At 50.3% G+C, this 22,556-nt stretch overlaps 5 protein-coding genes across 5 annotated transcripts; 2 read left to right on the top strand and 3 right to left on the bottom strand.

Moving 5' to 3' along the window:
* Window positions 1-406: 406 nt before the first annotated feature.
* On the top strand, window positions 407-6,566 carry BOA6-1 (Reducing polyketide synthase BOA6; the record flags this gene model as incomplete). The annotated part of the gene is made up of 4 exons (XM_032031526.2): window positions 407-737; window positions 1,250-5,262; window positions 5,318-6,505; window positions 6,561-6,566. The coding sequence occupies 4 exons, from the start codon at window positions 407-409 to the stop codon at window positions 6,564-6,566; spliced, it is 5,538 nt and encodes a 1,845-aa protein (XP_031888898.2).
* Window positions 6,567-7,978: 1,412 nt separating this feature from the next.
* CGGC5_v002670 (Reducing polyketide synthase) lies at window positions 7,979-8,794 on the top strand (the record flags this gene model as incomplete). Its single annotated transcript, XM_032031527.1, has 1 exon — window positions 7,979-8,794. The coding sequence occupies one exon, from the start codon at window positions 7,979-7,981 to the stop codon at window positions 8,792-8,794; it is 816 nt and encodes a 271-aa protein (XP_031888899.1).
* Window positions 8,795-9,729: 935 nt separating this feature from the next.
* aclL-6 (Cytochrome P450 monooxygenase aclL) lies at window positions 9,730-10,876 on the bottom strand (the record flags this gene model as incomplete). The annotated part of the gene is made up of 3 exons (XM_032031528.1): window positions 9,730-9,787; window positions 9,835-10,157; window positions 10,208-10,876. The coding sequence occupies 3 exons, from the start codon at window positions 10,874-10,876 to the stop codon at window positions 9,730-9,732; spliced, it is 1,050 nt and encodes a 349-aa protein (XP_031888787.1).
* Window positions 10,877-12,904: 2,028 nt separating this feature from the next.
* On the bottom strand, window positions 12,905-14,066 carry mlcB (Compactin diketide synthase mlcB; the record flags this gene model as incomplete). The annotated part of the gene is made up of 2 exons (XM_032031529.1): window positions 12,905-13,065; window positions 13,133-14,066. 2 exons carry the CDS (start codon window positions 14,064-14,066, stop codon window positions 12,905-12,907), a joined length of 1,095 nt encoding a protein of 364 aa, XP_031888901.1.
* A 1,468-nt stretch (window positions 14,067-15,534) lies between these two features.
* alt5-4 (Highly reducing polyketide synthase alt5) lies at window positions 15,535-20,601 on the bottom strand (the record flags this gene model as incomplete). Its single annotated transcript, XM_066151021.1, has 6 exons — window positions 15,535-15,577; window positions 15,631-19,634; window positions 19,711-19,736; window positions 19,794-20,130; window positions 20,200-20,468; window positions 20,556-20,601. 6 exons carry the CDS (start codon window positions 20,599-20,601, stop codon window positions 15,535-15,537), a joined length of 4,725 nt encoding a protein of 1,574 aa, XP_066009571.1.
* Window positions 20,602-22,556: the final 1,955 nt, after the last annotated feature.

Consider the following 22,556-nt stretch of genomic DNA (forward strand, 5'->3'; position numbering starts at 1 on the left):
GTTGATTCAGTTCCAATTGCCCATTTCCAGGTGCCTTTCACCCTTGGTGGGGGCGGGGGAAAGGTTCCGATTTCTGCGGTGGCTTATTGGCGTGCGTCGAAATGACCCGCGTCTTTCGAGTCCCCACCTCAAATGTGCACCGGGTGATAATCGCAACGCCTGTTTATTCAGCGACCACGTGCTTTCTTTGCCAACTACGAAAGGACCAGACGCATCATTATCAAGAATACTTGGGTTAGGCTCAATCTTATTACTTGTTAAGTCTGAGTGAATATCATTCTGAGAAAAATAATCCTAAGTGACAGTGTACCGCTCTTACTGTTCTCCATTACAACCATCCACCCTTTCAGTCAACATGTTTACTCCACATTCAATGAGTGGTACTAGTGAGCACGAAACCAACAAGATGCATGATGGCTCACAATTTCCTGTTCATGATATGAATGGAGACAAGCGCCAGGATAGCATTGCAATCGTCGGTATTGGATGTCGCTTGCCTGGGAATGTGTCGAGTCCCTCCCAGCTATGGGATTTGCTGAGCGAACCGCTTGATCTCTCGGCGCCTATTCCTCCATCCCGGTTCAGCGCGTCCGGATTCTACCACGAGGATGCCGCACATCATGGCACGACTAACACTCAACGCTCGTATTTCCTCGATGACCAGGATATCCAAACTTTCGATGCGGCATTCTTCAACATCGGACCCCGAGAAGCTGAGGCTATGGACCCCCAGGCATGTAATAACCTTGCTTCGGAGATGTGTTCTTCACAGACCTTGAGGGTACTTGAGCTAATCTAAGCATAGCATCGCTTGTTGCTTGAAGTAGTCTATGAGGGTTTAGAAGACGCTGGAATACCCCTCCAAGCAACTTCGGGAAGTTCGACTGCTGCGTACGTAGGTCTTATGTCAACCGATTGGCAGGATTTGCAGCTTCGCGACATCGATGGCGCTCCACGTTATCTTGTGACTGGGGGAGCTCGAAGTATTGCGAGTAATCGCCTTTCTTACTTTTTCAACTGGCACGGCCCAAGCGAAACCATTGATACTGCCTGTTCCTCGTCACTCGTTGCTCTCCACCACGCGGTCCACGCGCTGCGGTCTGGCGAGGCGAGTATGGCTGTTGCGGCAGGAACAAATTTGTTGCTAGCTCCTGATATGTACGTCATGACGAGCAACTTAAACAGTAGGTCGGACTTACGCCTTTTCATTTTTGGATGTTTGATGGCCAATCTAATTACCAATTTGCAGTGCTTTCTCCGACTGGCAAATGCCAGATGTGGTCATCGGCGGCCGATGGGTACTCACGCGGGGAGGGTGTCGCCTGTGTTATCCTCAAGACAGTGCCACAAGCTTTGCATGACGGAGATCGCATTTATGCTGTTGTGCGTGAAACTGGCGTCAACCAGGATGGACGTACAACTGGAATCACAATGCCCAGTTCCACAGCGCAAACCGACTTAATACGAGAGACATATGCCAAAGCGGGGCTTGATCTGCGAAAAGCGGAAGACCGATGCCAATTCTTTGAAGCTCATGGAACGGGAACGCCAGCTGGTGACCCGATAGAAGCTCAAGCCATCTGGGACGCCTTCTTTACCCCCCCAACAAATCAATCCGCGCCCCCTGAGCAGCTCTACGTCGGTTCAGTGAAGACCGTTGTAGGCCACCTTGAAGGCTGTGCAGGACTCGCGGGGGTTATCAAGGCATGCCTTGGGCTTCACCAGGGGTTCATCCCGTCGAATCTCCACCTGGGAACACCGAATCCTAAGATTGCGCCGATGCTCGGCCCGGGTAAGCTCCTGGTGCCAACAGAACACTTACCGTGGCCAGAACCTGTAAAGTCTACAGATCCTGCCATACAGATTCCACGTCGTGCTTCTGTAAACTCTTTTGGTTTCGGCGGTACAAATGCACATGCAATCTTGGAGTCATTCGATGCGATTGCGTCAAAGGGCACTGTTCACAAAGCACCGAAGACCCCAAAACAACCACCAGTGAATATCGTCATTTCTGCTGCGAAAGAGCCCAGCCTTGCATCTCTTGTATCAAGGTATGCCGACTATCTTGAAGCTCATCCCGATGTGAACCTCGACAGCCTTGCTTGGACTACTCAGAAGCGCCGGACTCGCCTGGAATATGGGATATCGTTCACTGGCAGCTCGCGGTCGATTCTGGTGAAACAGATGCGTACGTCTGTCAAGGCATACCACGATGGGAGTCACATCGGGGTTTCTTCCACAACATGGAACTCTGGCTCTGAAGGCCCGGAAATTCTGGGCGTGTTTACAGGCCAGGGTGCCCAATGGGCTACGATGGGGGCCAAGCTTCTCGATGCATGCCCGGCCTTCGCGCAATCTATTGCCCGACTGGAAAATGCATTATTAGACACCATGGCTGTTGAGGAAGAACTCTCTGGCAGTAGCAAATGGTCTCTAAGTACGGAGCTTCGAGCTCCAATCGGCGAATCTCGCATTGCTGAGGCTGAATTTGCGCAGCCTTTGTCTACTGCAGTACAGGTTGCACTGGTCGATACTCTACGATCCGTAGGCGTCAACTTCTCGGCTGTTATCGGCCACAGCTCGGGTGAGCTTGCAGCAGCCTACACTGTTGGTTGCATATCAGCAGCCGATGCCATTCGAATGGCGTATTACCGAGGACGTTTTTCCAAACTCGCTCGCAGTCCACATGATACTGATGGAGACCAAGGAGGGAAAGGCGGTATGCTTGCAGCTGGCATCTCATGGGATGATGCTCAAATTCTTTGCTCCGACAGCCAGCTCGGGTTCCGCGACCATGTCTGTGTCGCAGCCAACAACGCTCCGAGGAGTGTCACACTCAGTGGCGACTTACACAAGCTGAGAGAGATGCAGACCTTGCTCAGGGATCGCAATGTTCCAGTTCAGATGCTAAGGGTTGACAAAGCCTACCACTCACCTCACATGAGAGTTTCTGGTGATGCCTATCGTGAGGCACTCTCGAGATGTCGGCTTGATGGGCCGCAGCCAACGTCTAACAGACCAACTTGTGTCTGGATATCTAGCGTGCATATGGATTGGGAGCCGATCTCGAACGCCAACCTGCACAATCTTCCACAGTCATTGAACTCGGCCCAGTACTGGGTGGAGAATATGCTAGCTCCGGTTCGTTTTCGGGACGCCCTGGAAAGGCTTGCAAAGTTGAAGAAAGTCCGGGCAGGTTTGGAGGTTGGCCCTCATCCAGCGCTTCGACGACAGGTAGTAGATACCTTGACCGTTTTCAATGGAGAGTTGGCCTATCGCGGTACTCTCGCCCGCGGCGTGGATGAACGGGATAGCTTGTCCAGCGTCTATGGCTTTCTGTGGGAGAGGGGAATCAATATCGACTTTGACGCGACGTCCGTCTCAAGCAACAAAAGCCAAGTTCCACTTGCTGGCTTGCCAACCATGGCATGGCTACATGATCGCGTTTATTGGCGCGAGTCGGCTCGCCTGTCACAGCTTCTCCGTCGGGAGCCGTCATCTCCACTCATTGGTCACTGTATTGATCAGGGGTTAAGGTATGACAGTTCGTACACCGGCGCTGTCCGGAAGTCCGCGGAATCGGTGAGATTGGGAGAGTGGCGATGGCGCCAGATAATTCGCGTCAGTGAGATTCCGTGGCTTCGCGGGCACAAAGTGCAAGGCCAGATAGTATTCCCAGCCGCTGGGTACTGTGTTATGGCCATGGATGCCACCAGCGACCTTATCAAAATCTTGTGTCAGGAATCATCGACGCAAACGAGCTCTGACCTGGAGCTGGATGTTATCGAGCTTCAAGATGTGGAATTCGGACGAGCTGTGATGCTTTCCGAAAAGAACACGGAGGGTATTGACATCCTGATACGGCTACACGACATTGTGCTGGATGGAATCAAGGATGCCAGTCAGACCAAAACTACTGTGCTAAAACACAGTTCAACCATACATGCTTCGTTCTCGATTCAAGCCCAACTTCCCGCCGTTGGAGAGCCTGCTCGATTAAATGAGCCTTACGTTGCCTGCCACGGCCATCTCGTGGCAAATTTACGACTCCCATCGTCATCTGTTTTCACCAGCGGCATGCCGCCGTATCATGACGACCCGGTCCATCTCCACACCATATCAACAACTTCGATATATGACTCGTATAAGGTTGTTGGTCTTGAGTATACTGCTCCATTCCAAGTGGATTCCTTGCGGCGATGCTTAGGTCGAGCGAAGTCCACTGTCCGGCACGCGAATGTCACGCTCACAAAAGCCAGGCCTCATGATCAAAACATTGGAGAAGCAATGGGGGAACATACACAGAAAACAAAAGAGGCCAGCTCATGCTTCCCAGTGGCCGCCCTCGACAATGCATTTCAAACATCACTGGCGGCATTTGCTTCGCCCGGGGATGGAAGACTGTTGGCACCGTATCTTCCTCGAACTATCGGCCGATTACGGGTTCAACTCTCAGCGTACCGTGCGTTCATGGACACTGAATCTGGATTCCTATTCGATGCTACAATTAAAGGGCGCAGCATTCGTGAGGAGTTGAGACGAGTGTCAGAAGGAAACACGCTCGCATCTTGGACTGCGACCGTTGAAGGTTTGGCTTTCGATCCCCCACCCGGCGTCAATCCACGGCCGGGCAATAATCAACATCAATATCGCATGATATTCCAGGTAGAGGATCTTCGGTGTGTCAACCTAGTCCCTTCACATGGTTCGTATCAGGAAGGCATCTTTTGCGAAGAAATATGGGCTCCTGACCCAGACGACGCCTTACGAGATTTTCAACTGGAGTCAGACACCCTTGGAGATCTTGAGGGCCTTGAAACTGTCGAAGAATTGGCACATTACTATATGTGCAATGTCTACGAAAGTTTCACTATGGCTGAGGCATTCGATGAGACGAGGACGCCCTGGTTCATCCGACGATTCTGGGAGTGGCTTCATCACCGTCTCGAAGGTCCTGGCGGCGGCCCCCATTCTAACTATGTCAACCCGTGGGCAAGTGATCCAGCGCGCCGCTCTTCCCTCATGCGCCGGGTTGACCGAATCAAACATCGTGTTGAAGTCCAGATACTCGAAGCAGTTGCCGCAAACATACTGAGAGTCATGCGGCAAGAAGATGGTCAGACAATTCTGGAAGTACTATTCCGAAATGACATGCTTGCACGTTTATACGTCGAGCCAGCTATGTACGCGCGGGCCAACCGGTATCTCGGTCGAGTGGCAAGTCTCATTGCCCATCGTTTTCCACGATGTGACATTCTCGAGGTATGTATGAATCATTCAAAATATTTCTGGCGGTCATACTGACGGAGACTCTCAGGTTGGAGCCGGAACCGGAGGTGCCACTCAGGCTATGTTTACGGGGCTTGGGGGCGCATACGGCTCATACACGTTTACCGATATATCCAGCGGTTTCTTTCCTCAAGCCAAGATCAAGTTCGCAGCCGAGGTTCGCCGGATGATATTCAAAACTCTGGATATCGAGACGGACGTTGTGGATCAAGCATTGACGCCGGCCACGTATGACATAATCGTTGCCTCAAATGTTCTGCATGCTACAAGGGACATTGAAGCATCACTGAAGAATGTGCGGAAGCTCTTGAAGCCAGGTGGCTTTCTTCTGCTACTTGAAGTCACATCAGTCGACAAAGTCCTCGTACCGTATCTAATGGGCGCGGTTCCGGGCTGGTGGTATTTTGAAGACCGGTGGCGAAAGGACACATTCAGCCCCTTGTTGACGACGGGAAAGTGGCACGAGGTACTCCAAGCCTCCGGTTTCCAGACTGGTACAGAGCACATATTCCGAGATATGGAACACCCGGAAGACCATCTATCCAGTGTAATGTTGGCTCGAGCAACGGACGAAGACTGGATGGCATTCCGAGAATGCGTTCCAACATCAACCACCGAATTCTCTGCGAATAGTCTTGTCATTGTCAAAGGCAAGGAAGAAAACGCCATCAGCCATGGCATGGCTCTTGAGTTAAAGACAAGAATCCTCGGCGTGTGCGGTGATCGCGTTACAGTCACGATTGTAGACGGGCTACAAACGGCTGCTGCCAGCTCGCTACTTCCCAGCAGCATGGTTATCGTCCTCTCGGACATCGAGAGCCCGTTGCTAGGTAGCCCTACGTCCGCTGACTGGGAGGCCTTGAAAATTGTTTTCAGCGGCACCTCTCACGATATCTTCTGGGTTACCAGTGGGCGTGTGCATGGGCGGGATCCCAATCAAAACATGATTGTTGGGCTCGGCCGCTGCGCCAGATACGAGAACCCGGGTCTCAGGCTTCGCTTCATTGACGTGGATGACTGCACCTCTTCTGATGCAATCCAGCTTATCTCCAGAATTGTCTGGCAAGCGGGGTTCTTGTCGTCGAAGGATGCATCCGATGTCGACTCAAAAAATGTCACTTGGACAAACTCTGCAGAGTTTGAAATGGCAATCGAATGTGGTCGTCTGCTTCTGCCACGCCTGGTGCCACTTGACATATCCAATCAGCGTTACCTTGTCCGTCGGGATGGGATCGTACATAATGAAGAGCCCAACAACTCGTGTCTCACAGTGCTAGGCGCAGTCGAAAACTTTCTCACATACCATCCAGATGCAATTTCAAGCTCCCGCCCTGTTCCTGAGTCCGATGGTTCTCTGGCTCAGTTGACACCGCCTTTATCCACAGAACGCGAATGCTTTCCAGCAGCCAGTTCAAGTTATCGTCTTTCTCTGACACATTCACGCTGTGTTCAGTTTTATTCGACGGGAGATGATCAATTTTATGTCTCCCTAGGTCAACCTGACGTAACGGCACTCGGTGAACCAGAGAAATCCATCATCCTTACCCCTAGGCGTCCGAAAAAACACCTTCACAGCTCGGAATGTGCTCTGAAAATTCCTCTTCGATATGAAGGCCTTGAACCCTTCACACTAATCGATCAAGACGTCGTGTTTCTGTCGGTTCTAAGAGACACCATCGCGGCACGCACGTTGTGCCGACTGGCGGTGGAGGCATTCCCTGCTTCAGCAGCGATAATGATTGTCGAGCCCAATCACGCTTTCGAGGTTGCAATTTCAGAACTTGCTCAGGAACATGACATGAGGCTGTACGTGGTTACCGCACGGGAAAAAATGGCAAGGGTACTACCCGGATGTTGTGGAATCGCCTCTTACATTCACCCATGTGTTTCAACTCAACGACTGAGGTCCCAGCTCCGCAGACATACATCCGGTATCTATGTCGATTGGACATCCATCCGAGACCCAGATGTCGCTTCCGGAGTCAACTCAGATAAACCTCACTTTCTCCTTCCGAATGGATGGTTCGAAATTTTAGAAGCACAACCCGTCGACGACAATTTGCCCCGGCTGAAGTCAAAACCTGCAATTGGTACAACGTGGACGGATATGAATTCTGATCAACCATATTCCATCGTTGACCAGAGTATATCCTTGGCCTCCCGAATTTTGCAGCTTCATCTGCAGACTTCATCGGACGACATCTGTCAGTTGAAAGCGCCAAAGCGCGTGGCAGTTTCCGACGCGACCATCTACCTACTGGCCAAAGATCCGCAAATTTTGGACTGGTCTCTGGCTGGAGGAGACGAAAGTCCTACGGGCCAACTCAGTAGTGCGCTTCTTCCTAATCCAGCATGTCTTTTCAGTCCCAAGAAAACGTACCTCTTTGCTGGAATCACAAGCGATCTAGGGTTGTCGGTTGCGAAGTGGATGATTCAGAACGGTGCGCGATCTGTGGCACTTGCAAGTCGAGCGCCCAATATTCCAAAAGTGTGGCTTGAAGAAATGGAGAGTCTGGGAGCAACCGACGTGCGTTCTTTCTCTATGGATGTCACCGACGCCCACTCAGTTAAAGACGTTTGTGATCGCATTCGAGACTCTATGTACCCTGTGGCTGGAGTCGTTTTCGGGGCCATGGTTCTCAACGACACTTTGTTAGAAAACATGTCGTTCCAGACACTTCAGGCAACAATGGCCCCAAAGGTCAGAGGAACTTACTTGGTTGAGCAATACTACCACGAGACCGACTTGGACTTTTTCATCTTCATGTCCAGCATGTCCGCGATCGTTGGAATCAGAGGCCAGTCCAACTACTGCGCTGGCAATATGTATGGACGCGCTGTTGTCGCCGGTCGCCGTGCTAGAGGGTTAGCTGCATCGACTGTCGATCTCTCAACAGTTTTCGGCGTTGGCTATTTCGCTAATGCAGGAGCATCAAGCCTGCAGACAGTTCACGCGAACCTACGTGGATTCAACACTCTAGCCATCGGAGAAGGAGATGTCTTGGATGCCTTCCATGAGGCCATTTTGAGAGGGCCACCAAACGCATCCGCTACTGGTGACGTGATTGTTGGTCTCGGGTCCGAAACTGCTGTCGCAATCGATCAGCCTCCTGTATCGGCAGCATGGCACAAAGATCCTAGGTTCGGGCATTTCACAGCCCGGGCGGGTCAGAAATTTGATGATCGGGCCGCGGGTGGGTCTGCGGGCGGCACCTCCGACATGGCCAAGAATGTACGCGAGAAATTATCGAAAACGACCACTGACGAGGAGCGACTGGCGACCTTGAGCAGCTGCTTCTCGGCGCAGATACAAGACACAATGCAGCTTTCAAGCTCGTCACTGCGCGCAGATGTACCCCTGATGGATCTTGGGATTGATTCACTGGTTGCCGTTGATCTAAGAGCGTGGTTTTTCAAGGAGTTGGAGGTGACTGTGCCTGTCTTGAGTATCTTGAACGGCGAGAGTGTCAGAGATCTCTGCAAAGTTGTTTTATCCCAGGTTTGAATAGTCCATTCGGTAGAGAACAGCTCGAAATTGCAAACACAAGCCTAAACAGTGTCACTTCAATGTTGGATGTGAAGGATGAGCGATGACGGGATTGATGAAGCCTTCAATAGGCAGTACCGTGTTAATCAAGTAGCGCCGTTTAGACTCATATTACTTTGTGTCGCGCGTCAACGTTCATTCACAAACAGGTTTGCGTCGCTCGTTCAATTTTACCACAAACACCATCGTGTCATGAGGTAAACTGTTTATTGTTCCAGCTCAGATTGCGGATTTGAGAGATTCGATAGCATTAGCAACGCAAGCGCTGCACTCCCTAGCCGCATCAAAAATATGCAAGTTTCTGCTTTCTGGACCACAGCCCTCGTCGCTAGCAAGCCTTACGTGCAATTTATCATCTATCAGAGGAACTCGAGTTGCTTAATATGCATGAATCTGATTGTTTTCTTGCCCAACGTCATTTTAACGGCCTATGAGTCACAGGCTTGAACCGTATCATTAGTGGTCGTTTCTCCCAAACACCGTAAATCTTCAAACTTTGCATCCAATCAATACTCTCTGACATCAGTTCCATATCAAACTCCACAAGAATCTTAGCGAGCAGTGTACGAACTTCAGCATACGCCAAATGTCTCCCTATGCAGTTCCGTGGTCCAGTGGAGAACGGCTTAAAAACGCCCTTTGCATCATGCTCGTACTTTGGTTCCTTGTTTTGGACATTCCACCTCTCTGGCCTGAATGATACAGATTCTGCGAAATGCTCCGGCCACCGATATGCCGCCAGTTGGTTTACGAATACCTGCGTATTCCCTGGAACGAAGTTCCCGCAGATGAAATGACCTTCAGGCGGAGTGGCGCGTGGGAGTGTTGTTGGAACTGGGGGAAACAAACGAAGCGTTTCTTCGATAACGCCATGGAGGTAAGGGAGGTGACGATCAGTAGTGGTGGTCATTGCGATCCTTGCTGGATCGGCCCCAAATGCTTCTCGGACCTCTACAGTGACAGTTTCAAGCGCATGCTTATTCTTGCAAAGTAGATACGTCGCACCGGATAATGTCATTGCTGTTGTCTCGGCACCTGCCATGAGGAGATTGGACGATGTCATGAGCATCTCATCATAGGTGATGCCCGTCGGGGTATTGAGATTGCGAATGACATGCTCCATGAAATCGCTGCGTGGTTCTTTCCGCTCCAGCCGACGGTTCAACTTTTCGATGAGCATAAGTCGATGTTTGTTCTTCTTCAAGGGCAGTTTATCAGAAGTCATGACGATGAGCAACAGCTTGTCAAGACGGAAGAAATCTCGCATGAATCCGAGAAGGAACATAGCTTTCACAATGTAATACAAATTCTCAATCCATTTCTGTCGTTAATAAGTAAGCATTCCACCAGAAACCGTGGAACTTGACTTACGTGAAGGTCGCGCGCATCATCGTTCATGCAGCCAATATCTTCGCCATACGTGAGATCTCCAACAATATCGAATGTGGTAAGTTGATACCACCTCATCATATTGATTGGCTCGTGGTCATCACTTGACCGCCGAATTCTTGCGACAAGCTTTTCGAAATATCCTCCTATGATATCCTCTTGGTCACGCAGAGCCTTGTCGGAGAATCCGTGTGAAAAGTTTCGCCTCAGCCGTCCATGAGCATTGTCATCCTTGACAAATACCAGCCCTTGGGCTCCGTTCGGAGGGCTTGTCGGCACGAATTCCTTGGCCTTTTTCAATTGTTTCCGCCCATCGTGTCGGCCATGGATATCCTCCCAGGCCTTTTCATCAATGTAAGATACCGCAGACGGCCCCAGACGAACGACGGGGCCATACTTGGTATGTAAATCTGCGACCTTGAATGCAAACTCCCCACGCAAAGCGTAGAATGTCTGCACAAGACAAGTGGTTGCCCAGAGCTTCGGACCCGGGTAATGAGCCAGGGGGTGGAGAGTGATGCGGTAGATCCATACAAGGCACCAGTAGATAACAATGAGTAAGGCAACAATCTTCAGTGTTGCCTGGTAGTCGATGTGGCCCAACTGAACATGTCCAGTTTGCCTCAGAGCAGCTGAGATACTGCTAGGCATTGGTGTAGACATTAGCGTGTGTGGGTTTGCGTGGTGGCGGTCTTGATTGGAGTCCGGAACTAAAGTGAGTTGCGATGTTCGAATTGACATGCCAAAACCGTTATTGCTGGAGTGTCATGACAAAGGCTCCTTGAACCATAACATATCCAATTAGTTGGACACAACTGTTACGTCCGCGCCATCTGGGTCGAAAGTCAAGGAGCACCGTCGGTCGTTTTTCGGATCAATAGCCTCGAAGCGAATTTTGTCACGACAATTACCCGATAGACCTCTGGTGAGCTCGGGCATTTGCGGTGTCACCGCGACGGAAATTCGCCTGAACTTTACACCGTTTGCACTGTTTACCGACAAAATAATGCCGCGATGTAATACATGTATAAGCTACTACATTATATGTTTCAATGAGAATCAATTACCCGAAAGCGCCCGTGATGGAATCATCAAACAAACTCGTACAGGTAGATGTCTCGTGGAGGCTGTCTGAGCCTAATGTAATTATTGCAGGATCTTAAGTAAGATTCACCGTTTCCTTTCAAGCCGTAATCCACGCCTTGAAAGAAAGACTGGTCTCTAACCCGTCACAGCCACAGCCACAGCAATAGCCAGGGAAAAATACTCGTGATGCCTGCCCAGCCAGTCCCCGTCAGAATTCTCCTTATCGGTGCGTCCGGTTACATAGGTGGCTCGATTCTTTCTCACCTGAGGTCTGTATCAAACGCTGCCACCCTTCGGGTCTCTGCACTTGTGCGATCGCCTTCAGCTGTCGAAACCATTACAACTTCATATCCGGAAGTCCATACACTACTCGGCGACCTGAGTAATGAGAAGCTTCTCTATGACGCTGCAACGGTGTCAGACATTATTATATACGCTGCACGAAACACCCAGGAGGGCGTCAAATCTCTTCTAGCCGGTCTTGCCGCGACAAAGGCTGGAGATGGACATGATGAGCAGCATGATGTGGGTCGGCGCCCAACCCTCTTCATCATGCTGAGTGCTATCATCTCTCTGGCAGATCCTAAGAATCTTCGGCTCGGAGAGCCTCCCAATGGAAGATCAATGAGCGATGTCGCGGATCTCGACACAATTATGGCACTCCCTACTCACCATTGGCACGTGGCACAAGAACGAGCTTTTCTTCAACTTGTCGCCGCAGAGGGCAAAGGAGATATCACTGCAGTGATTATGGGTCTTCCGTTCGCCGTGGGAAATGGAACAGGGCCAGTGCGAACGAGGGGTTTCGTGCACAACTACGTTGATGCTGTCCTATGTCGTCAAGACAGATGTCCATTTATGATGGGAAATGGGCGCAACACTTGGAGCTGGGGATCTCCTCAAGACCTGGCGTCGGCTGTTTATTTCATTGTCGATCGATGGAAAAGAGATGAGTCGAGACAAAGCCTGGGTGGATACTTCTACGTCGAGGCAGGGCAACTCGAGATGGGAGATTTAGCACGTCACGCGGGGAGCACTATTCAATCGGCTCAATCTGCCGTGAATGGGGCAGATAATGGAATTTCCAGAGGCATGGAGTGCGAGTCACTTCAATATCCCCAGTTTGCCGAGCTTATGCCTGAACTCCCGGGACTTTGGGGCGTTAGTGCGCAGTGTCGAGCTGATAGACTGAGAAATATGGGATGGGCACCGAATCACACGGAATGGAAACCACTAGTGGAAGACTGTGTGATAGCAAGACTATGCCGCTGAGGTATTCTAAATAGCAATCGACTATTCCGCAACTGAGCTGTTTACCACAGCGCAACTAGTGATAGATGTCAATATATCACGAGGGGATGTCATGCCACTTGAAATGTATGAGATCAAGATGTCTTCTTTAAATGTCCGTCAAGGTACTCACTAGGTACGCTACCGGCTTGGTAATGTTCCAATAGACCCCTCAACGAACGAGCGCCCTGCAGTCATCCATTAAGAATACTTGGCTGCCGATCCAGAAAAGAAGTGAGAAGCAGAGGAGAAAGGAAACCTAACCAAAAAAAGGCACAATGACATACAGGCCAGCTTTCCTCCTTATGATCCCAGTGCATCATGGTTTACTAAGTCGCATGCTTTAAGAATCCTCATTGCAAGCTTTGCAATTGGAGTTGGTGCGAGGATCTCGAAAATAGAAAGATCGACATGGAATTCCCGGTTGATCCAATTCCTCATCTCCGTTGCCTTCAGAGAATCGACTGTGATAATTGTTAGCAGTGGTAAAGATCGCTAGTGGAGGGAGCTGGCGCCTCGGATGGAACTTACTCCCATAAGATCCCAAACTCTTCTCCTCGTCCACTCCTTCAACATCTAGCGTCATAGCTTGAGCAAGTTTTGCTTTCAAAAGGTCCTCTACCACAAGCCTACCCGAGCTCAAGTCCTGTGCCAAAGGAAGGGCCTCGTTGGCTCTTAGCAAGCTCGCTTTCGGGGCCAGATCACCTTCCCACCCCGCATCGTCTCCCCATGCAGCTCGATGGTCGAATTTACGATCCAAAGACCAATAGTTCAAAAGCTCTCTCGATCGCCTGATTCGGGACGATATACCCACTACCAATTGTGGGGGAATCTGGAGCGGACAAGACGTCAACGCCGTATTCTGCTTATTAGATGCAGCAATGGCCATCTTGACGCTTGCTAGCACCTCAGCAGTGCTGACCACAACAGGAGCCAGGTGTCCAAAAACGCGTAGATATTCGTCGATGTTTTTGAAAGATGACATAGTTCCCGTTCCAAAGTGATTAGAGTCCGAAACAAGCCCTATATTGAGACTTACTGCAGCCATTCCATTGGCACGGCGGTGGTGAGCAAGGACGTCTTCAAATGTGTTTCCGGCGCAGTAGTTTCCCTGAGCGCTGTTCCCGATGACCCCCGAGACAGAAGAGAGCAAGATGAAGAAGTCCAGGTCCTCAACATCATTTTCGGATGAAGAACTTCCTTCGGTCATAAAACGCTGAAGGTTGTGGAGATTCCAGCTTCCCTGGATTTTGGGAGCTGTAGCTTTCTGCCAGTTCTCAAATGTCATATTCGCAAACGTGCTGTCTGCGAGGACCATTGCAGACTGGATAATTCCTTTGAGGCGTGGTCTTGACTCCTCGCTGAATTTCGATCCCAGTCGTTTCATGTCCTCCATAGAGGTGATGTCGCATGCAACAACGTCGACATTGCAACCGTTTCTCTCCAGGTTCATCAGTGCAGCCATTATGTCAGATGAATTCGCTTTTCCAGACCTAGAGAGAAGCATCAAATGTCTTGCCCCCAATTCATAAAGCATGTTGGCCATGTGCAGCCCCAGAGACCCAAGCCCACCTGAAATAATATAGGTTGCGTTACTATCCAGCATCGTTGCATTGTCGATTTTTCCAGGTGGTGATGCTGGCATCTTCCTGTGCATCAGAACCTCATCTGAATGTCCTAACGAGACGGCAATCTTGGCATCTTCTTGTTCTGTACCGTGTGTGGTAGACTCGAAAATCATTGCAAGGTCATTGGCGTTGCTGGTTGATGCTTGTCTCAATGCGTCGGGCAGCGTGAGGGTGCCGGTCTCAACCCAAGTCGAAACTCTAGAGATAGCCATTCTATACTCTTCTGAGGCAGAATGATCCCATAGTTGGAGATCGAATTTGAAAATTTGAGAGCTTTTGGGGCATCGATTGTCTAGGCAGTCTTCCTGCCCTCTTGGGTCAAGTTGGATGAGACAACCATCGGAAGACAAGGTACTTATCAACATGTCGAGGGTCTCCTTCGTTCTGGTGGTAGAGACCACAGCCTTCACTCCATTCGCGAGAGACTGCAAGTACCTAATCGTAGCTCGGTTAAGGCAAGAAATCCGTGAAATAATGACGTCCTCCGGCCCATCTGAATGAGCATCTTTGTCGACTTGCTCTGTGAGTCTTCCTCTTCCGATTATAAGTGCTTTTCTGGCACGAAGGTGATGTGCTACCATGGCGAAAGCCCGTTCAAGCGTCTGGCTTTCTCCCACGTCTATGACAACATAGTCACCCTGTGAGACGCTTCCTATCACTGAGAGAACTTGATATGCCGTGGAAATTGGTCCCAGCCAGTAAGCAGCAGCTGCGGGTGCCTTTGCAACAGACTTGGGCAGCTTTACCAGCTTTCTGACGTCATGCATCGATTCAGGCTGGATTGGTTGGGGGGTAGTGTTCAGCACCCAGTCACCAGTGCGATAGTCTGTTCGACTTGAATGAACTTCGTTCAAGCCCGTGATGACGCCCAGCGTGTGAAACGCCATGGGGACTTCAAAGCCATTCTCCATTTGCAGTCTGGGGCAGGTGCCAGGTTTGACAGTGAAATGGGACGCCCTAATTATTGCCGAGGTTCTTTTTTGCAAGCCCATCAATGGACTATTTTCCCTCGTATTCTCAGTGGCACGTTCCGGAAGAACCCAGTACCCTAGCCGAGACTCAGCAATCGTCTGCGACCAGAGATGTGGACTTTGAAGCCGCACTGATTCCAGGTGATTGAATGATCCCCGGAAGGTTGGAAGGAGAGGATTTCCATCCTGGCTCGATGTCTCCGATAAAACGTAGTTATCGGCTTCTGTGTGTGCCATGATCCTAGGTATGAGGAGACAGCCACTCTGTTCGATGTACTCAGACTCGTAGATTTCGAAGTGGGTTTCCAGGCTGTAGGAGGTTTCTTCGCTCACTCTACTCAAACGTAACGTCTCTGAGATGACTTCCACTATGGCTTCTGGTGTGTCAGAACATGTGGCTTCTGACACATCCAAATGGACCAACACCAACTGTGGGTACTCTGCTCTGAGCGCTCTTAGCAGCCCCACGGTTGGCGAATAAAGAAGGCTTCTTTCTGAATACGGGCACAGGAGACCACCTGTTGTAAGCCAGAGAATGTGTGACGCCGAGTCTACCAATTGTTGGAAGTCTGCGAAGTCCTGATGACCCCAATCATAAACGAACGGCTGTCCCAGCTCTAACAACGAGATAATCATCTTGTCTTTGAACTGGTCGCGGAGTGCTATTGCTTGTCTTAGAGTTGCACGAGAGATGCGGAACCCCGTTGATGCCAGTCGGTTCAACAGCGGTGCTGTAATGTTGCATGCTGCCCTTGTGTTCCGGCTATAATCTTGCTCTAGAATGATGATATCGGTGTGTCGGAAGCCTTCTTTGACGACGTCATCAGCTTGAAGTGCTTGTTCTTGCAGTGCTTTGATGCGTGGATGAATGGAAACCAGCTCATCTCCAATACAATATATATCCACAGACGCCTCGGATATGCGAATGCCTTTGATTTTTGAGCGAGTCCCCACCCCCGACATGATCTGAGACATTGGAAGAACTGACTTCTCGTCACCTCCGAGCAAGACGAACCAAGCACCAGCAGCACAACCCTTACTCAGGGTTTTAAAGAACCAGTCTGAACTTCTCTGTGGGTCGTCGTGTAGGTCTTCCTCCGCCAGCATGTTCTCGTCTAACAGGATAAGATCAAACTTCTCGGTCGTAGGGTTCTCTAGAGTTGATGAGCTGGAAACTCCGATGACTGCGCTCCATTTCTCTAGGGATGTGACCAAAGTGCAGCGATTGAGAGGATGTGTCCGTCTAGTTCCAGAATAATTGACTGCGGGTTGAAGAAGTCGTTCATGCAGCTCCGTGCTGCCAATGCATACGGCGTTGGCATTCGGTCGTTTGTGGTAAAATCGATCCAAGAAGAAGGAGCACCGATCCAACCTGGTTGTTTTCGACAATATCAAATCTTTCCACAGGTCGAAGTCCTGATCAATATCCTCTTTCCAGAGGAACTGGGCCGTGCGCTCAATTCTGTTTTCGCGAGCGTCACTCTTGCTGTCCATGACAGCCTCGTATCCCGAACCGACCGGTAACTCGCGGAGTACGATGCCATCGATCATGACTGCAGGCTCCTCTAAAGTGCCGTCGGAGAACACCAGGCTCCCAATGATTTCTCGTGGTGCTGATTGACTTGCTTTCGCATCGCCGTCATACTCCGCGTCGGCCACACCGATCAGCTTTGAGTGGACATTTCTCGGCATTGATGACGCAATGAAGGCTCTCCGAAGCGATACGGGCACAGCAGCGTCTTTCATTCCCCCAGGACAAATGGCCTTGAGCGCGGCAAAGACCAACTGAAAGATGCCGTCGAGGGTTGCAGGGTGAATCAAATATTCACACTCATAGGCCCCAGGCATTGTAGACTGAGTGTCTGGAACCATAAGCTCGCCGTAGGCTTTACCAACCCTACAAGCTGTCGTTGCGGGCGTACAGCGGATCACATTGAGTCCTTGAAAAGTCGGGCCATACTTCAATCCAATCGCTGAGAGATTTGTATAAAAGTTTGCCGGATCAACAACGTCAATTGATGACCTCTGAACTTCCAGGAGCTGAGGACGTTTGACACTGTGCCACTCCACTTTTCTCGATGAAGTTTCGAAATCGTCTTCTTTCTGACGTAGGACATTCGTGTTTCTTATACCCACAACGGTGCCTCTCACAAGTCGTCGCCATTCCTCGGGGGAGCTTGAAGTAGCGTATATGGTGAAGTCATATTCCCACTCATCCATAGCACGTGGTTTCAAGGTCAATCTGATGCCTTGCCCACGATTTGTGCTCTCCAAAGCACTCTCGTGATCCTCCAGGGTCAGGCCTGTCTCAAACTGGACATCCAAGAGCTCAACGCCGTATAACGGATAATTCTTCTTGCGAGCGAGAGTGCGAAGTGCTTCCATAGCAATTACCAAGTAGCCAGCAGCTGGAAATAGGACGGCACCCATGACTGCGTGGTCCTCAAGCCAAGGTAGCTCATCCTGGCGAAGAACATTTTGCCATGACGGTTCAAAAGGGTTCTGTGGTGCGGTAGGAACACCAAGGAGGTCTGCCCGAGGTACAGTTAACGCACCCAGAGCTGTGGAGTTTGGAGACGTCTTATGCCAGTAAGATCTTGAATGATTCCAGGGATAGGACGGCAATATTGGAAGCTCGTTCAGCTTCAGCTTGTCGCAACGGGAGGACAGGTTATTGACCTTGTCCAAATCCACAGCTTGTCCCATAGCCCACAGCATTCCAGCCGCGGCTAGTGACGTATCCCTTGAGTCTTCCCCAGCCGAAAGTATTGACAAATATGAAAGACCCGTTGTAATCTTAGAATCGAAGGCAGCAGCCATTATTTGACCAACAGGCCCCGCAAGTGTTTTGGAAGGACCAATTTCGAGGACCGTGGTGTTGTGTATGCTTGGTGACAGACCATCTTGACCTTCATGCAATAAAAGATTGTGCAACGCCCCGGAAAAGCGCACGGATGAAGTCATGTTTGTGTACCAGTAATTGGCATTGAGCTCTGCCGCATCCAATATCAGACTCTCCGTCACCGAAGAGAACATTGCCACACTTAGAGGCCTGTGACGTAGCTTCAATGGGCCAAGAGCTTTCAAAAAGTCTTCGCCAACGATCTGCATGTCGGGAGAATGATATGCCACTCCGCCTGTTCGTAACAAGCGCGCAAAGTGACCGGCGTCCTTCAGACTAGCCTCAACTCGCGAGATCGATTGGGCGTCTCCGGAAAGAGTTACACCCTGCGGGCTGTTGATGCAGGCAACAGTGACAGTGTTTGCGAAATCGTGGCGTTGCAGGAACTCTCGACAGCTCTTCTCAGATAGACCCACCGCCAGCATTGCTCCTGGTCTCCCGAGGCGGCGGCTGACCTGGGTTGATAACAACCCGCGGTAGTATGCAACACGCATAGCTTCCTCGTGAGACACGGCGCCGGCAGCATATGCGGCTACCATCTCACCGGAAGAATGACCAACAACTGCTGCAGCTGTGACTCCCCAGTACCAAAGGACATGTACAAGCGCAATTTGCACTGCTGTGCACATAGGTTGCGAGAACTCTGGGTCGCTTATGGTTTCCGCGTCGCCATTCTTTAACAAGTCGATCAAATCCCACCTGCATCCCAAGTTTGACAAGTACGTTTGGCTGGTTGCAATACTGTTTCTGAAGGTGGGGCACTCCCTGACGAGCTCTTTTGCCATTCCTGGGCGTTGTGCGCCTTGGCCAGTGAACAGAAAGACTAGCCGTCGGCTCCGTGACGACCTGATTTTGAGAGGCTGCGCTTTCTCCTTGTTCACTGACAGAAGCGTAGAGACCAGCTCCTCTTGACTCTTGGCAGTGACAAAACTCCGGAATAGATGTGATGTCCGTCGAACGTTCAAGGTGTGCGCGAGTGATTCGAACTGGACAGGCTTCTTTTGACTCAAAAACTCTCCCAGAGATTGAGCAGTGCGCCCAAGACCCTGCCGATCGAACGACGATATCGCGAATAGAAGCTGCCTCATGTTTTCCGATGTGTCGAATGACTGATCGGTTGAATCTTGATTGCGATATCCGGCCTTTTTTGTGATGTGTCTTCCCTTGATTCGCATCTCCTTCAAGTACGATCTCGCATCATCCAGTACAAGGTGGGCATTGGCGCCGCCAAAACCAAAGGAGTTGACGCTTGCTCGTCTGAGACCACTGCCGGGCCACGATTTTGTTGCCATTGGAAAGTTGATTAGATGGTTTTCGGCAGCTATCTCGGGATTGATTTGTTGCAGACCCGCGATTGGCGGTATAAGTCCAGCTTCGAGGCAAAGAACGGTTTTGATCAAGCCTGCCAAGCCAGCGCAGCCTTCAGTATGGCCAATGTTCGGCTTCACACTACCAACATCCAACCGCCCCATTCCAGAAGCCCGTCGAGCAGCACCAATGGTTGAACCTATTGCACGAATTTCGATAGGATCCTACCAGGCGAGCGTCAGTCGAGGATATCCCTGATTCTTCCGCCCAAATGGGTACCAGAATGCATCATTTACATACCCCCTTTGGTGTGCCAGTTCCATGCGCTGGGAGAGTATCAGCAAATGTTCACAAGGTTTACAAGGCCGTTACGGTTATTCTACCTTCAAAATAGGAGGTTTGAGCCATGTCCAGTCCTGATCTCTCGTATACTTCCCTGATCAGGTCGGCTTGGGCTTCTTCACTTGGGACAGTAATCCCAGGAGTCTTGCCGTCAGAGTTAACTCCCGTGGCCCGGATCACGGCCCGAATGACATCGCCGTCAGCAATTGCAGTGGACAGCCGCTTGACTACAACACCAGCCATGCCTTCTCCACGTCCATATCCGTTTGCTGAGGAGTCAAACGAGTGGCTGATTCCGTCTGGGCTAACCATGTGCATTGCAGAAAGTTGGGAAAAGAAAGTCGGATTCAAAATAAGATTATGTCCCGTCACTAATGCCTATAGACGTTTAGCGATGGACCGTTATCTGCAGCTATGTTCGTAATGGGAAAAAGGAAATGCACCCACCTGATGGCATTCTCCCGTTTTAATGGACTGACAAGCCAAGTGCAACGCATACAAGGTTGACGAGCATGCAGTGTCGATCGTGAGACTAGGTCCGCGTAAATCAAAAAACCACGATATGCGGTTTGATAGCATCGACCGTCCAGTGCCAGCTGCAGAGTTGGTCCCTAAGGAAGACGGGTCCCCTTCTGCCAACATCTGGTAGTCATTGGTCATCACGCCACTATATACTCCAGTAGTGCTTCGTGCCAACTTTTCCATCGGAATTCCGGCTGTAGAAGTTAGCCACAATGACCAAGATTATATCTATGTCCTTCTTAGATGGCCTTTCCCGGGCTTGCATGGCGTGGGTGGCTGACCGTTTTCAAATGCCTCGTAGCCAATCTCAAGACCAAGACGCTGCATTGGATCCATGGATGCGGCCTCATCGGCCGAGATTGAGAAGAATGGGGCATCGAAACTTGAAATATCGTCAAGAAAATGACCTGAAGTCGTGCATATCTGGGGATATCTCTAGTGAGCGATCATTGCGAATAGTAAATAGGTGTTTTAGAGGGCAAAAGTCATTGCCAGCCTTCCTGGGGTTGCTGGGGCGAAATCACACAACGACGTACCTGCCCCGTCCGCTGCCTAGATGGATGGTACCAGGCTTCTGCATTCCAACTTCTCTCTGGAATCTTTGTCCGTCCTGTACGACCTGACGTGACGAGATCCCAAAGTTGGGAAGGTGATTCGACTTTGGAAAAGCGGCACGCCATTCCAACCACTGCGACTGGCTCATCATGAATTATGCTTGGCGACCATGGAGCCAATGTGTTTTCGGGGAACGGACTTCGTCCAGCGCTGCTATCCGTTCCCAGGCCACTGTCGGAGTCAGATCCAACGATCGGTGAAAGACATGCCAAGTTCATGGTGCCCTGCTTCGCAGATAGAGAGGTTGTAGAGGCCATAATACCCAAGCTCCGGTGTGCTGTACGGTTGTTGGTCTAACGATGTAACTATTTCTAGCCAGTTCAGCTATTGAAATGTCAAGAGACTTCACCACTTCCGAAACGCTATCTTTCTCTGGAAGAGGCTACATGATTAATTCAGTCGCCCAAGTTCTCCCATGCGTTCATGTTCCCAAGGATCCTAACGTGTTTCTGTCTTCCTTGTTTAACGTTATGTTCCGAGAAAATGGCGTATATTTCCCGCGCTGCTTCGTATCGGCGAATAAAATCCACGGCACTAACATCTCAGAGAAGTGGGGCAGGCAATTTTGCCCACCAAAAGATCTTTGCCGTTATTTTAATTTGTCAGCTTGGAAATCAGCTTCGGTCGGATGATCTAGGTTACTAATGGTCGGGGTTTTGTTCCTGGCGCTCCTTATATCCCAGGATGATTGTTCGGCGGGAAACGAGATGTTCATGTGAGGCGAGGTTTCAAACAGCTTTTCTGCTTCGACTCGTCCGCGCGTGTGAAAGATGTTTTACTGCATCACATAGTAGGACATAGCATCCTCAGTAAACAACGTGGTATTTGAGCTTCGATTCTTGATCAGTGAGCTTATTCACCTCGCCTCAATAAGCCTTCCTCGCTTATACTAGCAAGGCGTTCTATAATTATGGGTGTGTGATGTGGTGAACTACCTGAAAATGTAGAAGATAGATGACAAGAGAAGAAAACCGACGTCTGATGTTCGTTCGGGATACATGCAATTTCTAGACTATGTTTTGAATCAAATATCACACAAACGACGATATACTCTAGATTTGGTCGATTGGTGGAGCAGGCTCTAGCTTGTACATATGACAGCCCGCCTTGATTGCAGCCCATGTGACAGGATGCATTTGAAGGATTCATCCTTCCTGCATATCCCATGCACTCTTGCTAAACTAAATTTTGTTGGATACTGCCGTTACGTCTAGGTTCTCAGACATCCAAACTGTCCGTCTATTCAGCGGTTCACTGACCCAAACCCTTTCGAGACTACGGACTACTCCTCTTCGTTTTCCCCTCTTCATTTCGCACCTTTCATGGGCAGCACAGACTCTGACCATTGCTCTGTTCCCAACATCAGATCGGATTTTAAGGCCGCATTGCCCAGATCACAAAGTTCGTCCGGTCGGGTCATGGTCGATCGCCTGGCAAGCATACGCCGAATGAACCTGGATTCCTCGGTGATTTCGGTACTTTCTTGTGATCCGATTGAACTGATGGTCTTTCCATCACCAAACCTTATCATTATCATCCGTTGCAATGTCTCTTGGCACTCTTTATGCGCGAGGGTTTGAACTTTCGTACACCAGGCAACTAGACGCTGCCTAAACAGTATTGTTCCCGCCGGCTGCCACACGACGCCAGAAACCTCCCATGCGGAG

This window comes from Colletotrichum fructicola (genome assembly GCF_000319635.2).
Source record: "Colletotrichum fructicola Nara gc5 chromosome Unknown KSG_Nara_v1_contig02, whole genome shotgun sequence".
Lineage (NCBI taxonomy): Eukaryota > Fungi > Ascomycota > Sordariomycetes > Glomerellales > Glomerellaceae > Colletotrichum > Colletotrichum fructicola.